At 48.6% G+C, this 17,506-nt stretch overlaps 1 protein-coding gene across 2 annotated transcripts in view; it reads right to left on the minus strand.

The window, feature by feature from the left end:
- NUP98 (nucleoporin 98 and 96 precursor) overlaps positions 1 to 17,506 on the minus strand; it is a 2,071,147-nt gene that overhangs the window by 1,163,616 nt on the left and 890,025 nt on the right. For both annotated transcript variants that reach the window (XM_069640340.1, XM_069640339.1), the window contains exons 17-18: positions 5,827 to 5,940; positions 5,561 to 5,699 (exon numbers count right to left, since the gene is read on the minus strand). In XM_069640340.1, the coding sequence (XP_069496441.1) occupies positions 5,561 to 5,699; positions 5,827 to 5,940 (253 nt within the window). The remainder of the gene's footprint in view (positions 1 to 5,560; positions 5,700 to 5,826; positions 5,941 to 17,506) is intronic.

The raw sequence follows: 17,506 nt of genomic DNA on the forward strand, positions 1-17,506 counted from the left end.
AACGAAAAGCTATGTGCATGCTTACGGAATGGCTGCGCGAAAGGAAGGTCCCATACCACTGGAGTTTTCCGACCTCCGTCAGATTCACATGGGATGGGGCTCAGAAACAGATCCATTCACCAAAAGAGGCGGACAAATTCATGGGCGTCAGAGGGGGAATCGGGATCTGAGGAGTCAAGTCGAGGGGTCTCTGGAAAGCAAGCGGAGGGAGCTTGGTTGAAAGCCGGAAGACGGTGCAGCCCCCTGGTTCCCCATAGGAAGGACTTGAAGCCGGCCTGACCAACACCAGCATCGAGGGAGCACCGGGGCGCTCTGGCCTTCACGTCACTACTCCCCTGGACTTGGGGTGTCATAGTGCAGGGGTCCAATGGCCCTTACGGAATCAACATTTTCACGGCGGGCTGGCTCAGCGGCAGGTGGATCTTGTCAAAGTTGGAGTGCGGGAGCAATGTTCGACCTCCACTTCATTTTGTCTCAACGGCCCAGTTGGCCACCTTTTACTGCACTTGCACCACCAGTTACCCCAGTGTCAGTAGGATGTGGTTTTTCCTACTCGTTCAAGATGGGATAGGGGGTGGAGGTGGGAGAGGAACACAGAAGGACAAGTTCTAAACACCAAGAGTCGGGTCGCTCACTGCCCGTCCTCTCGGTCAACTTCACAACATGCTGTATCGACGTCATTGCTGGAGTTATGCGAGCACAACAATCTCGCTCTGCCCTTAAAGAAGCAGGTATCAGTGGGGGACAAAGACCGAATTGTCAGGAGAGAGAGGGGGTGGCTGACATTAGCGAAGTAGTAATCCTCTCCTGGAATGTCCAAGGCCTGAAATACCCAAGGAAGCGCAGGCCAATTGAACATAGGCTGGGACAATTAGCTGGGGACATCATCCTCCTTCAAGAAACCCATCTGCTACAAGATGATGACCACCAAGTCAGATTCAGCAGATATAAAAAAGCGTTATTCGCTACGTCTGGAGTGAAGAAAAGAGGTGCGGCAATACTGCTGAGTGACAGGGTCCCACTGTCAAAAATCACTGAGAAGAGATCCGGAAGGTCGGTTCCTCCTCCTAAAGGGCTTATTTGAGGAACTCCCAATCACTATTGCCACAATCTACGGCCCCAATACATCCCAAGCTAACTTCATCGCAGAATTAATTCCGATCATTTCATCCTTTCAGGAAGGGCACTTGATCATGGGCGGAGATTTCAATACTATGCCAGATACCCAAATGGACAAAACCCTGCCACCCACCAACACGGACTTGGCACAAGCACTATCCCTGGCGAAACTGCTCAGTGAAACCGAATCAGTCGACGCCTGGAGACTATTCAAGGGGACATCAAGGGACTATACCCATTACTCCTGCGCCCAAAAAGGGTTCGAGAATTGATATCATACTGATCTCCGGGGTGTTATACCCTTGCCTAAGTAAAGCAGAAATACACACATGCATATTGTCCGATCACGCCCCAGTGTCCGTAAACCTAGTCATCTCGTGCCAAAAGCACCCGATCCAGAGACATTTGAAACTGAACGATTCCCTACTGCTGGACGCGTGCATCAGATCTGAAGTCGGCTAAACAATATCTAACTACTTCAAGGAAAACTCAACGGATGTCTCCCCCATCAACTTGATTTGGGACGCTATGAAAGCGGTGGTCAGACCGCTCATCAGTGCAGGGGCGGAGCAGAAATGGACCGCTAATATCGCTGCCGCCAAACTGGGGGAGAAGGTAAAGCATTTAGAAACCGAGCTGAAATATCACAGCTCCAGGAAAATTGAAAGAGCCCTGATGAAAGCCAAAACAGCGCTAGAAATGCACTGCGCCGAACGAACTGCCAGAGCCTTAGCCTTCACCAGGCAATTCTACTACATCAAAGGAAATAAGGCAAACAAGGTACTAGCGCAAAAACTGAAAAAGATCTGCAGTAGATACAATATCCTCAAACTTGCGGGAGCGGACGGTAAAGTATACTATTCTGAAGCGGATAAAATCAGTGAACTGGTGAGGCACCATAAATCTGTAATGTCAGGGGAACCTACCAAATTAGACAGCTTGCGAGATTACTTGAGCTCTGTTCGCCCTCAAAATATGACCCAACTAGATTCAAGGGAATCCCTTATCACCAGCGAAGAAATCTTAGATGCCATCAAAGCTCTCAAACCCACCGCGCCGGGCCCAGATGGCCTGACCGCTAATTTCTACAAAAAATATGCCAGCATACTTGCACCGCAGATGTCAGCTCTATTTAACTCTTTCCTATCCTCGAAGAAGAATTAAGATGCCGAGGAAAAACGCAGGGAGGGTTGGGGGTGCCTGATGTTGCCAGATATGCCCTAGCGGCGCAGCTCTCACACGCATACTCCTGGGTGCAAGAAGCAGATCCCCCACGGTGGATCCAATTGGAAAAGGCCTGGTGCCCGGTTACCCCCATCAGAGCTCCCACACCTACCAAATATAAAACCACAAGCTAAGAATGGGCCCCTCTCTGCTACACTCAATTTTTCGCAGCTGGAAAGCTGCTGCTCGGAAATGGGGTGTCCGAAGCCCGTTGGGTCCCCTATCCCCCCCGTCTGGAACAACCCCGACTTCTCACCAGGCAATCCCCCGCGTGGCTTCCAGCCCTGGAAGGAGGGAGGTTTACTAAAAACGAGCGACTTCCTAGAAGAGGGCGCACCTATATCGTTCGAGATATGTAAAACAAAATTCGGGGTAGGGGAGCAGGAAAGATTTCATTATGCTCAAATTCGGCATTGGCTGTCCCATAGGGTTGTCAGGGAAAAATGCTCCAGAGAACTAACCGCATTGGAACTCTATCCACCCCGACTAAAAGAGGGAGAATGCCAGCTCTTTATAGACTTTTAGAGAGGTCAGATCCTTACAGAAAAGAAAGGTACATGTTAGAATGGGAGAAGGACCTGGGGCGGGAAATAGAAGTGGAGGAATGTCTGAAAATCCGGTCTAGATTGCACAAGAGCTCACAGTGCATCACAAACGGGGATGGGGGTTACAAACTCTGTTATAGGCATTACGTTACCCCAGCTCAGCTAAATAAGGCTAACCCGAATATCCAGTCGACCTGCTGGCGCGTTTGCCCCGCTCCCGGCTCTTCATTCCATATGGTATGGACCTGCCCTAAAGCAGAGGCATACTGGAAAGTGGTAATAAGCCACATCAAGGAAATTACTCGTCTCTCCATTCCCTGGGACCCCGGGATAATTCTGCTGCCACATGCCTGCCCCATGCCTGTGACGCGGTGCTCGGCCCGCTGGGCCCGGCCTCGTCCAAGACTCTTGCGTGTGGATCATGGGGCCTACCCTGCTCCTCGGGCCTCGGCCCGGTAGGTGCGACACCCTAGACTCGGGGGTCAGTAGAGCTACGTTTAGGCGCCCCCTCGGACGTATTGCCGGTATTAGGGTGTAGCCCCTCGGCCATGGTGCTGGTAAAAGGGCGCAGCCCCTCAGGTGTAGACCTGGTACAAGAACCTTCCGGTCCCTCAACACTGTGCCCGGGAGGATCCCTCGATCCGAAAGACTGTAGCTGAAGCAGCCTCGGTGCACGTGCCGATAGAAGGACCTGGCCGGTCCCACCCGCGCGGAAGAGGACGACCTGGGAAGGAGTCTCCCTTGCAGGGCGCGCTGGAAAATATCGCCCTACCTTGGGCCTAGTTCGATGCTTCACAAAGTTCTTGAGATCCTCTGGAAGAGCTCCCTCCACCTGGCTAGTCTGTTCTTCAGCGCCTTCGAGGACAGCGAGTCGCACGCCGAACATGATTGACAACCGTGGTCTGGGCCAAGGCAACGTAGGCAGAGGGCGTGAGGGGTCTGAAGTTGGGAAGAGCCCGTTGCAGGATGGATACCTGCTGAACCCTGTAGAAGTCGACATGCGCCGGGGAGGTGCGTGATGCCTGAGGACAGAGTACCTGAATGATAGATAAGAAAAAAAAAAGACAAAGAAGAAGTATCTGCCCGTGGAATTACATGGCCGAAGCCAAACCCAGGAGCGCTGGTGAATTTTCCCTGGGGCTCACCCCCGCGCGCCTCAAAATTTAAAGGGGAAGACGTTTTTTTCTGGTGAAAAAGGTTCAGTCTCCCGGCTCCCGGCCCTTGGAAGGGACGCCCATATAGTATGGAGGAAAGGGGATGGGACTTAAGAGTAGGTGGCTTAATCACAAAAAATTTTCTGAACAGGAAGATGCTTAAAGGAAGAGGACACGAGGAATAGCAGTTTTGAGTACAGAGTCCTCCTTAAACACACCACTGCTACAAAGACACCACACCTTGTTGCATTAAACAAAAAGGTACACATTATCAAATACCACCAGCCTGCTCGGTAGATGCATGGAAAGCAACAATTGTTACTTCTGACGGTGGGGGGGGGGAGGTGGGGTGGTGGTTTACAAAGTGTACCCATGGCACTCCATGGAAGATTGTGCTGGCCTTAGTAATATTGGGTGCTACTTGGATGACTGCAACCCAGAAAGTTGCAGATTAAGCAACTCTCTTCATAGTCCTCTCAAAGTAGGTTGATTGGTAAGGTGATTCCTTTCCTTTATTAAGTGCAGTGACCGGTAGGAGGCCCTCTATCCTTTCCACAATGCCAGTTAAAAATGTCATGGGTCACAAAGATTTTAATTGAATACCTGTGTGGCTATCCTGAATTTCCCATTCTTGCAAGTCAACAAAAAATAATGTAAAGCCAGATAATGCAAAGTTGTTGGGGGTACCGGGGGCCTAAGGCAAGCACTCCATTACCAAAACAGAACGGTTTATCACACTAGTCATACTATACTAGTTCTGCTACCAACAGAGCTAATAGATTTACTACCAGTGCCACTACTAGCAGTAGTACTCTTGTAACCGGTACCAGTAAGACAATTCCCAATACTACTCCTCCACAGCGACAACACTACTACAGGCAACCCCACTACAGTCCCTAGTACAAGTGCAGTAGGATTACTAGGCATGTAAAGTGGTTTGGGGAAAGACTTTGAAAAGTCACACTTTAAAATGTGCCCCTTTGCTGCTATACTAGATATTCTGACTGCATTTACTCCCCTCCCTCATGTAATTTCTTGTTCAAGGGATTGAAAGCAGCACATAAATGGTGTACCACCTATGTAAAATGCTTATCTGTCGAAAATATCTAATTCAAGAGTTTATAAAGTGGCAAATTAGTAAAATAAAAAGGAACATTCTTTCTGTGAAAACAAACTGCCCTTTAAAAAAGTCTAAAACCTATCCAGTATCACAAGCACGTGGTTTTATGGATGGTGCAATACTGGGCTATTGCAATCCTCTACTGGTTGAAGAAAGCATCAGTATTAAATCATATGATGTGCAATTGGCCTTTGTTCTCAAGCACAGGCGTTAATTCCTCCCACATACTGCCAGTAGGTAGGGATGGATTCAAATTAACAAATCTATATTCTTCAGTAACATCCCGCCATCCACCCATTTACCTTTATCCTGCACAATCCTCAGCACAGAAGAATGGCAGATTTCTATCTATATGAAATGAAAGCAAACTTACAGCACAGCAAACATAAAAAGCATACCTATTCAATCCTTCACCAATAGGAGGTTTCTTATCATCATCCAAATAGACTATCACCTCCTTTCTACGAATGTGCACAATCTCATCAAGGTTCAGGTTTGTTAAATTGACCTCTCCTTCAAAAAAGATGGATCCATAACCTGAAGAACAGATAAAAAAGAACCAATGCAGACAGGATTAAACAAAATCAATGTATTACCCTTCTCTCTGAAAGTATTGTACTGTGGTCTAGAGAGTACTGACTTGAGAGGTACAAGATGTACTTACCTTTCCGTCCTATGGTCAAATTGTTAACAATACACTCTCCATATTGATCGGTCATCTGTGCAAGTTCCTCCAAAGATGGAATGGTGTAGTATCCCACTCTTGTAAGAACAATACCTGCGACAAAAAAAAAGTTTAGAAAACAAGATACCAAAGACAAAGATTAAAGTCGCCACACAGGAGAACTACTGATGGTTAAACATTAGTTGCATATTCTTCACTAGCGCATTAGCAAAAGTAAAGCACAGTCTTGGGACACTGGCACATATTGTGAAAACTAAAGTTACTCAATGCAGTGATTAGAGTATTCCGTCCCCTTTCCACCATCCTTGTAGGAGTCTCCCCAACATGGGGACGGTATCTGAACCTTTGGAAGCGAACAATTGCGCTACGCCTCACCTCAGTCCCCTTTGAACACATCAGATGCTTAGATACATGGCTACACTCATTACACATTAACCATTGGGTGGGACGTATGAAGGAGAGGGGACTATGGGTTAGGGGTACTCTAGTCATTTCTAATACGTCCCATCCCCTTTCCTCCATCGTTGTGGGTGTTTACACCAAACAAGAACATGAGGTGGAGATGTGAAAACCTGCCTCATATCTAGGATGAAGCAAAAAGGTTCTTCAGAAGCACCTGACCAAACTCTGCATCGTGCCTGGAGCTAGTGTCCAGTGAGAAATGCCTTGCTGAGGACATCCCTAGAAGCAGGTCTCTGAAACACGACAGCGTGGCTCCGAATGAATGAGCATGAATCTCCTCAGGAACAGGTCTGCCCATAGCTGTTTATACCTCCAAAATCGCCTGAACCATCCAACGGGAGATGGAAACCTTGGAAGCCTGAGAGGTGGGGAGAAACCCCCAAAGTCACAACAGTGCCTCAAGACTTCCTGAAGGATTTCGTCCGAGAGAGAGAAAACTTGAGGACCCTCTTGAGGTCCAAAGAATGCAGGTCCCCCTCTGCCTCCGACTGCAGATTTGGGAAGAACACCGGAAGGCAGATCTCCCGATTCTGATGAAATGGAAAGACCACCTTGGGCAAGAAGTTTGGGTGAGTGAGCAAGATGACCTTGTCGCTGTGAAACGTGGTGAAGGGCTCGCACAAGGACAACACCTGCAGCTCAATAACCCTGCAGGCAGAGTTAAGAGCCACCAGCAAAACTGTCTTAGTGTCACCAAGCCGATGTCCACAGAGGCCATCGGCTCGAAAGGATTGCGCTGCAAAGCTGCATAAACTACATTGAGGTCCAAGACTCGGTGCGGCCTATGCACCAGCGGAAAAAGCATAGAGAACCTATTAAGGTGGGCCCTAACCACCAGGATGGCTGCAGAAAACACATACTCAGGGGAATGCTTGTAAGCCCCAATAGCCTCCAACTAAGTGTGGCAAGTATCCACATGAACTCCATAACAAGCTAGGTGTGCTGAAAAACCAGAATATCATCCAGAGGAAAGGCGACAGGGTGCAGAAGCTGGTCAAGAGCCCAAAGGCAGTACCTAGTCCATTTGCTCTTATACTGGGACAGAGTCGAGGGCCTCCTAGCCTGCTGAATAAGGTCCCAGTTGTCATCCAAAAAATGTGCATGTTCAATGCTCCGCTGGTCAGGAACCAGGCCGCCAGCACAGCTTGGCCAGGTGCAGATGTTGCACCGTCCTGCCCTGCTGCCTCAGGAATCCCCCTGTTGAAGATCGGAAGGTGGAAGGGACCCTGGCAGCAAAACTGCAGATCCGAAAACCAGGTTCTCGAAGGTCAGTGGGGGCCAATCAGGATGAGGCTGCAACCCACCGAAGCCCAAAACCTGCAGAGGATTTATTAGAGGGGTAGGCAGAAACCCATAACACTTGAGGCTGTGACCCCCCATACCCCCCCTGACTCCGTCCTGCCCATGAAGCAAACTGGGGGCACTAGGAATTCAGAGGGGATGCAAACAAATCCAGGTCTGCAAACCCCCAACGATGGAACAGGGGCAACAAGGCGTTGGTGTGCAACTCCCACTCGTAGGTGTTGAACCACAGGCAGCTCAGCTGGTCCGCTTCGGCATTGCTGTCCCCCGGGAGGTCAAACGCTAAAATCCAAACTCCCTCCGTCAGGGCCCATTCCCAGATCGATACCGCCAACATCCAGGAGGGCGAGGGGGGGTTACGGGGGCCACCTTGCTTGTTCAGGTAAATTAGTCATAGAATTGTCAGTCTAGAACAGACCTGTCACTGATGAGGGGCAAAGACGCTTTGAGGTCCAGGCCCACTGCCCTGACCTCGAGCAGATTAATACGCTGGAGGGCTTCAATCCTAGACCATGAGCCATTTACCGTGTAGCCTCCTCCCCATAACCCGAAAGAGGAGTCAATCGTCACCACCAGGGTAGGCTCTGGTCGGGTGAAGGGGGCTTCCACTGAAACATTGCCATCCATCATCCACCAGCGAAGATCAGGCAGCAGGAGCAGTGGTATTAGTATCCTATCCAACAGATCCAGTCTCCCGATCCCAACTAGCCACTAGGTGGAGCTGGAGGCACCTCATCTTGAGGCAAGCATGCTGCATAGTGACCAGGCAGGAGGCCATCATGCCCAGAATATGCTGGGACCACCATGCCGAGGTCGAATTGGCCAGAATGGTTCCCATTGCCTTGTAGTGAGACAGGAGCCTCTCAGGCATAGGGAACACCTGCTAAAACGTAGTGTCCAATGCACCCCTAGGAAGACCAGATCCTGAGATGGGCTCAACTGACTTCCTCTGGTTGAGGGAGAACCCCAGGTGATTAAGGGTATCCACCAATATCAGGAAGGAGTGCAACACCCCCTCAGGTGACCCCCACCACCAGCCAGTCGTCCAAATAAAGGTACAGATGATGGCCCTCCAAGTGGAGAAGGAAAGCTACTGGCTTCATCAACTTTGTGAAGACTAGAGGAGCCGAGTTCAGGCCGAATGGCAGCACCTTGTACTAAAAGGGGTACAACAATCCTTAACCGCTGAAACTTCTGATGCGTTGGGCAGATGCGTACATGCAGGTACGCATCCTTGAAGTCCAGTGAACACATCCAGTCCCCTGTACAAAGGCTCAGCTATGTGCAGGGAGTTCAGGCCGAATGGCAGCACCTTGTACTAAAAGGGGTACAACATAATCCTTAACCGCTGAAACTTCTGATGCGTTGGGCAGATGCGTACATGCAGGTACGCATCCTTGAAGTCCAGTGAACACATCCAGTCCCCTGTACAAAGGCTCAGCTATGTGCAGGCTCAGCTATGTGCACGGGAGTAATCATCTTGAAGCATTCCAGCGATAGACAGATTTAGAAATTACAGGTCCAGGACAAGACTTAGGCCAGCATGGTTGTTCTTGGGTACCGTAGAATTACTGGACTAGTACCCGGGGCCCCCCTGTCTACAAGAGGAAGCAGTTCCATCGCCTGCATCTCCAAGATCAAAAGGCCCATCCATAAAAGAGGGGACTCGATCCGACTGATAGGACGGTAGAGGCAAAGGAAGATTAAGACAGAACCCGTGGAGACTACGGATAGGATCCACAGGCTACTGAAAAATACTCCCACAGGCGAGCTGTGTTCCCAGACCTTGACGTCACTGCTACTTGGCATCGAAGGCGGGGGCAGAGGAGGGGGGTGAGTGGAAAAACCAGTGCAAAGTCCTCTGCTGCTTCCTCCTGTTGTCACTGGGCAACCTGTCAGGCCTCTGTGTACTACAGTCCCGAAACCCCTTGAAGCCAGAGAAAGCAATGGTTTTGTTCGGTCCTGCCCTGGGACTAAGGGAGGGATTTCTGTCTGGTTTGGTCAGGATGGCCAAGAAGTTGAGTGGAGGTTTTTTTCTTTGTTAACTCGTCATCGGTTGACTAATGAAAAAGGTCCATGCCCTCGAAGGGCAGATCCAGGACCCGCTTCTGCACGTCAGATGAAAACTTCGTGGCATGCATCTGCGCCATCCTCATCTCGACACCAAGGCACAGCCCCTCTGCTGGCTTTGTCGATGTGGGAGACCGAAGACTCCATGAGGTCCAGGGCATCTGCCACACCGACCTTGAGGAAGGCTTGCTTGTCTGAAGGGAGGTCGAGCAGAAATTCCCTGAGCTCCTGGCACAGCTTCTGGTTAGCCACAGCCAAGAGGGCATCTGTGTTGGCTTGCCGCAGATGCAGTCCTAAAATGGAACAACAGTGTTTTCCCAAAGACTTGAAGACCTTGTCCTCCTTGGAAAGACAACTGAGGTGGCTCCGATGGAAGACTAAAGACAATGGTTTAGAATATGAGGCTGCAGCCACCACTGAAAAATGCGGCTGCGGGTGGGAGGCCAGGAGGATTGGCTCCCCGTCCGTCAGCCTGAACCTGCTGTCCAACTCCTTGTTCATCTGGGCGTTGGTACTGGGCTTCTCCAAACCTTTCTCTCCACCTGCAGGATCTCCTTCTGGAGAGGGATGCCAGACCGGATCGTGGTGCGCTTACCCAAGACCTATGCTAGCACTTCTGGGGAGATTCCTCAGGCCGAGGCACCACCAAGAACTCTGCCAGGCCCTGAAGGTGGTCATGAAAGGGCTTAGCTGATGCCAATGGTTCATCGTCCTGGGCATCATCCTCCTCATCGTCCGTCCCCCCCACCACTTTTTACAGACAGACGCGAGTCCGGGCCAAGGAGGAGGTGGAGGGCACTGAACAACCGGTACGGCCTGGACTGGGGGAGGGAGCACTGGAACCAGCAGCGCTGGAGGAGTACCCAGAGGAGGGGGACAGGTCCACGAGGCAGCATCTGCAGGATGACCTTCACTATATCCTGCAAAAGCCCCTTCATCTGAGGGGAACGCCACTGTCAGAGGAGGATCTGCACAACTACACAATATCACACAATTGTACTAGCAAATTGTAGGGTGTACCTTTCAGGAAATTCTACCCAACTAGTAATAGCATTCAGATCTCAACCCCTTATTTTATCCGGTATTCGGTTTTAAAGCAGAATTCTTAAGGAGAGGGAGACACCTACCCCGTAACAAACTCATCTTCTAGGCCCACACTGGAGGGTGAACAAGGGTAGCTGTGCTCATTGCTCACCTTAGGAACTGGTCCAACAAGAGCCTTGTTTTAGAGTGCACTATATGTTGCTTAATTCAATTTACTAATGTGCCTGAATCTGGGGGCAAAGAGTGGTGAGGTGGCATCTTAAAAGTAAGTCCTTCTGAAGATACATTTGTGAAGTGTGTCCCGATATCCTTAATTTTGCTTGTCTGGAGCCCTCATCAAGGGGTGAGGTGGCATCTTTATGGTAAGTCCACCCACAGATACCTCACTGGAGTGTACACTTGGCAACCTTCATTTTGCTTGTCTGGGCGGAGGGAGCCCCACCACACCCAAGAACCTAATTCAGTTTACTAGTACCAGAGCCACCTAGTCTGTACCAAACTCATCACAGACACTCACTAGGAGTGAGCAAGGCTAGTAGAGGGCCCAACCTCACCAATTTGTATTCTGTCCATACCCTAGTCATGAGAGCAGATTATTTCTTTAGGACCACGAGAGTGGGCCTCTAGAGAACGTCTTTGCCTGGAACTCTTATGTGGAGAGCAGACCTGCCTGTCTCAATCCGAGTCATTTTTCAAAGTGGACCAGTAGCATGGAATTACTGTCCCCACTGTCCTGCAACAGTTTATCATCCAACCCCACCCCTGTTAGGGAGAATTCTCTTATAAGGTTAATTTCCCAAACCTAGTGAGTCCCCCAGCAGCTTTGCTGGATATTTGGGGTTTGTTTTTTTCTCCTGCTAAGAGTAAGACTCTTTTCCTCCCACTCTTAGGCATGATTTGAGGTATGTCTTTGACTTATTGTGTGCGTATGGGCTATGGGGTCTTTTTACTCCATGGGGTATCATCTGTTTTAGTGTATGTGTTACACAGCAGTAACACAAGGGTGTGATAGTGACCCCCAAACAGACTCCATACCCTGGGACTGACTACTGTCTCCCAGGGCATGTAAAGTCACCATTGGCTTTACTAATCCAAAATTGTGAACAGAACCAGTACAAACCATCACATTGTGGAAGTACTGGAAGGGGTTAATTTGATTGCCCCTGGGTCTGTTTCCAAGGGGGCACTGTCCAGTCCCCCCTTGTCGAGTTTCTGGCTGCTGGCAGTGGTTACCACGCAAAATATTCCAACGGAATATTTCCTATGGGATTTTCCCATTTTAAACGCACCACTTTTTTTGGTGCAATGTTAAAGATACCACCGGTTTATTTATTTAATATAAAATCACCGGTTGGGTCTTTTCCCCAGAAATCTTTTCCAAATGGCGTTTTTGTCCGTCTCTGTAACTCCAACCAAGGTCGGGCCCTTATTTCCACTTTTTGGCAGGCATCTCCACAGAAGCCCTCCAACTGGTGCCACTGTCTGGGTTCCACAGGATGTGTGGGTGGGGGAATTTGCACCCTGGACTGCGTTGCCTTAGCAACTCAAGTCGCACTCTGTTCCGATATGCCCAGTGGCCAATATGTCGGCCTATGCATGGCATGTGATCTAAGCAGATCCACAAGCCTCCGAAAAATATATCACTGAAAAAACTTTGTTAAAGGGACATTACAAGTAAAACCGAAAACCCCCAGAAATGTGCCAATTATGGTAAACTAAGCAACCAAAACTTGCGCCACCACCGTGCACTAAGACTAACACCCAGGACATGAAAGATGACATCACAAATGTCATTGATGACCACATTTCTGGGGGGTGTCCGTTTAACTTGTAACCATAACGTTCCTTTAACAGCGTTTTTTCATTGAATTTCGTAGGTGCACGCTAATTTCCTACACATTAGTAATATCATACTAGCAACATTTAGTCCAATTTACAAAGTTTCACCTTAAATCTCTGCCATTCCCCACCTTCAAGCATAATTGTTTAACACTTCTATACACTTTTTGCACGGTTTGTGTTTGTCGACGTTCGCAAACGTCCAACGTCATCGCTGACTTTCTGGACACTGTCACATGACCACATGCTGAGCGCAGCACGATGATGCGCTCCAGAACGCATCTGCACTTCACGAACTGGTCCGTGCTTCACGAACAGTTCAGAAGTGCATTTTCAGCTCATCGAGAGACTTTGAAGCCCAAAATTGACCTTTGCATAGCTCCTACACCTATTCTTACTCATTATCCATTAACAATCTAGCAGATGACATCAGCGTTTGCCATCCCTCCTCCCCAAGAGCCACCACCAGCTGGAGGACATACAAAACAAAAGAAGCACAGTACTTCAAAAAACAATGAAGAGGACCAAGAAGATGAGGTAGATGAAGTGCCTACCTCTAACACCCAGAGAGAATCATGGGTGTGGCAGTCATTTACCACCATTGGGAACGTACCAAAGGCGAAAGCTACTAAAGTGAAACGCTCCGATTACTCGGTTGCAGATGACCTGGACAGTACTTCTACGGGACCACCTCCATGCGCGGCTAAACCAAATCCAACCACTGCAATGCTCTCAGAAAGGTTGTTCCTTTGTTATGAATTAGTATGCCGTCTTCCTCCACCTCATCTTCCTCAACCCATACTGTACCCAGCCTACTTCTTTGGGACACAGAATCCCACCAGCTACCTTGCAAGCGATGAGAGGCTGTTGATCCATATCTTTCAAAGACAACAGTACTGTGTATATACTGCAACACACCACTTAGCAGGGGGGAGCAATTCCGAAGTGCTTTTGAAGCTGTGATCCAAGAGCATAAGAAGGACAGCCCCCTACCTTACAGGTAAGGCACACAACATCTTCCCCTGTCCACCTGCCCCCTCCATACTTGCGGTTGGTGCCTCTACACTCATTTCCCTCCCCACCTTACTTTCTGACCTCTCCTGAAAATAAAATAAATATAAACACCAAAAAGGTTCATTTAGAAACCACCTTTCACAGTTAAATAAAACTAAAAAAAGAATCTTATAGACTCCACCTACTTTACATTTTTCAGCAAAGTAGTTACTCAATAATATTCTCAAACATTTCCATTAGCATTTTGTGTTATGCTGATGTGAATAATGGACAATTGTATACTAGAGAAAAATATAAAACGACAAACCATTTTCTGTCCAATATTTTTCACTAGCATACAAAAGTGATCATAATTGATGGACTTTTATAACCAACCGCTGTCTCCACAGTCCACTTTCCAGGCCATGGATAACTAAAAAAGAGCCAGATGGCACATGCACATCATCGCACAGGGCAGCCCTTCAACTCTTTTAATTTTATATTTGTAACACTCCTTCAATGCCTGCTTTCAAACAGTCACATCCAGCCACCAATCACTTCCAAAAACTGTACATATAACCATATGGCCATATTAGGCTTCCACACACCAACTGCCACTTAATGTTCTACAAATCATTTGCACCTGCATTACCCTTACTTGTACAAAACAATACAAAACAATTGTATACATTGATCCTATAAATGAACATATGCATTGTGCAGTGAGAGAAGTGCATAAATAGAGGAAGTATGGATGGGCAAGTGCACATGAGAACCCAGGATCGAAATGTCAAGGAATGTCAAAGTGGGATGCCACTGGCTAACTACTGGAACAAGATGAGTCCCAAGAGTGGGATGCACCTTTACCGTAACATCCCTTTAACAGAGGTTTTTCTGTCAATTTAATAGGTTTTTAAAAGTGAACATTTTTAATGGTGTTACATCACTGTATACAAGTTAAGAATAATTCCTCTTTTCATATATATTAAAGAACCTCCTCTAACCCTTTAAGAGCCATGGGTATTCCCCCCCTCCCCCTCCATGCCAAGCCCTTTTTGGCGATTTCGCTATGTGGCCATTCAATGCCTTGTAACTTTTTTGTTACATGAGATATCTCGGACAAATGTGGTCCCTTCCCCCCCCCCCCCCCCCCCCCACACATTTAGGCAGTCGTAACGCCACCCAGGAATCATAGGTTGCTGAAAGGGGGGGGGGAGTTGTGGGGAGTAGAGAAAATAACCAAAAAGGGCGAAAATGTGTTTTTTCTGAAAATGCCAATAAAATGATGTACAAAGAAGCCTGTGGTATTTTCCTTGTAAGAGCTAGGATCAAATGGTTTGCTGTGCTGAATTCCCCAATTTCCTCGCTTTCACCAACAGGTTGAGTGGAAACGAAAACAAATTAATTTGATGTGGTTATCAACCATTTTGTGAGAGGTAGGCGATTTTGGCAATTTTTGCCAATTAGACATGCCTGGACGGAATAAAAGAAAAGGGTAGGAAAGCCGAACTGGAGGACAGAAAGGCATACATTTCTGAAAAGTAGACAAAATTCCAAGTTTAGGAAGGGGTGATTTGCACAGGTCGGGCAACAACTAGGTAGGGGAAAATGCCATAGATTGGAAAAAAAAAAAGCGGGAAAATAACCGAATAAAAAGGTATGTGGTGGACATGGTTGGCTTGGTACGGCAATGGCTATGAATTTTGAGAAAAACAATGCTCTGCTACATTTCCCCCCCCCCCCCCCCCCCCCCCGACTCTTGCAGTTAGGAAAGCACACATTTTTTTGTAGTGTTTCGCAGAACAAGCAATGCCACAAGTCAAACACTGAACCATGGTACACAGGAGTTTTATGCTTACGGCCTGAACAGATGTACTTAGCATGTGAAATTCAGGAAAACCAATGTGGTGAGGAACGCCAAACCTTTTGAAGGGTAGGTGACTTGTGCAGGTTACAAAAATGTTTGGTGCCTGAAGCAGCAACTAAATATAGGGCACATTTGGGAAATGAAAGGGTTGTGTGACAAAGGGCACCAGCAAATGGGTCAAAACGTTATGAAAACTACACAAACACAACAAATGTCATACCTTCCCACACGTGTCCCGATGAAAACGGTACCTCAAATGTGTGGGTGCACCTACCTGGGCACCAAGGGGAAAGCTGAACACACCCCTAACTCAAAGTCTTTTCCGACATCTGAATTTCACGATTTTTCCAGACGGGCACATCATATTGATATGGGCCTCAGGTGTCTAAGCCACCAAGGAAAACAGGGAATCCCATACTTTACCGAAAAGAGGACACCCGTGGGAATCCGCAGAGGTCTGACTTGCGCAAACCGGCCCAGAATGCATTACCCAGAAACCCCAGCAAAGTCCGAAATGTGGTGGGAAAAAAAACATTTTCCGCACATTACCGTCCCTCGTTCCCACATGTGTCCCGATGAAAACGGTACCTCACATGTGTGGGTGCACCTACCTGGCCGCCAAGGTAAAAGCCTAAAACACAGGTAACCCCAAGTCTTTCGGCACAGCATCATTTCAGGAATTCTGCTCATGCGCACCCCGACAGATTTGGGCCTATGGTGTCCAAGCCACCAAGGAAACCCCATGCATTTCCGAACAGAGGACACCCGTGGCAATGCACAGAGGTCTTCCTTGCGCAAATTGCCCCAGTTTTTATTAGCCACAATCCCAGACAAAGTGTGGTATTTGGTGGGGAAAAAACACAATGTTCACTTTGTCTGGTGTTCGGGGTAATACATTCTGGGCCGCTGCGCGCAAGTCAGACTTCCTTGCTGGCTTCGACACCCTAGGTTCAAATCTGTAGGTTGCCCACATGAACAAAATGTGCTTTGCCGAAAGGCTTGGGGTTACCAGTGGGTTACCCTTTTCTTTTTGCGCCCCGGTAGGTGCATCCACACATGAGGTACTGTTTTTTTTCAACCAGTCCAGGTACAGCTAAACATGGTGTCCCTCCCTGCAGAGGTAAGCCGCCACCAGAGGCAGGCACTTGGTGAACGTCCTGGGAGCAGACTTGAGGCCAAAGGGGAGAACCTGAAACTGGTAATGTTCGTCACCGACCTTAAACTTCAGAAACCTGTAATGCTTCGGCTGCATTGGGATGTGGAAGTAGGCATCTCAGAGATCCAACGACGCGAGAAACTCATTGCTGATCGGATGACGTCCTGCAACGTTAGCATCCTGAACTTTTGGCGTTTCACATTTTTGTTCAGTGGCCGTTTCCTGTTCGGTTTTCGGATTACAAAAAAAACAGGAGTAGGTACTTTTTGGTCTTTCCGATGCTGGGACCTTCTCTATAGTCCCCTTCTACAGCATCAGATGCACCTGCATATATGGCTGTGATACCTTCACCAGTAGAATAGGGAGTTGCAGAAGCCGAAAATTAGAGTGGCCGTAGTGGACTGCATCCAGCACCCATCAGCCCACCGTAATCAAATGCCACTCGTCGACATGTCGCGCCACTCTCCCTCCATGTCGACTGCCCAGATGGCAGTCATTGTTGAGGCTTGGACTGTCGACCTCTACCAGCGGAGGAGGAAGAACCCAGCTTTCGCTGACTTGGATAGTCCTTGTTCCGCTGAGCGGACTGGAACGTTTGGAAACCTTGGGAGGAATAGCTAGAGCAACTGTAGCCTTTGCCGCAAGATCTCGGCGTTCCCAGAGGCTCCCTGAAACAAGCGAAGGGGGTGAAAAGAGCACCAGCTCCGCAGAGACGCCAGGAACCGCGCCATATCACGATGCTCCTTCATATTCTTCAGTGCCTCGTCAATCTTCTCCCCAAACAGCTGCTCTCCCTCGCAAGGCATGTCCACAACCTTGTGCTAAACCTCTAGCCGAAAATCAGTACAGTGCAGCCAGGCCTGCTGCCTGAGGACGACCCCATTATTAATTTGTTTGAACCCGGATTCCGCCAGGTCCACAGCAAT

Source organism: Ambystoma mexicanum, chromosome 7q (assembly GCF_040938575.1).
Source record: "Ambystoma mexicanum isolate Mex_15411 chromosome 7q, UKY_AmexF1_1, whole genome shotgun sequence".
Taxonomy (NCBI): domain Eukaryota; kingdom Metazoa; phylum Chordata; class Amphibia; order Caudata; family Ambystomatidae; genus Ambystoma; species Ambystoma mexicanum.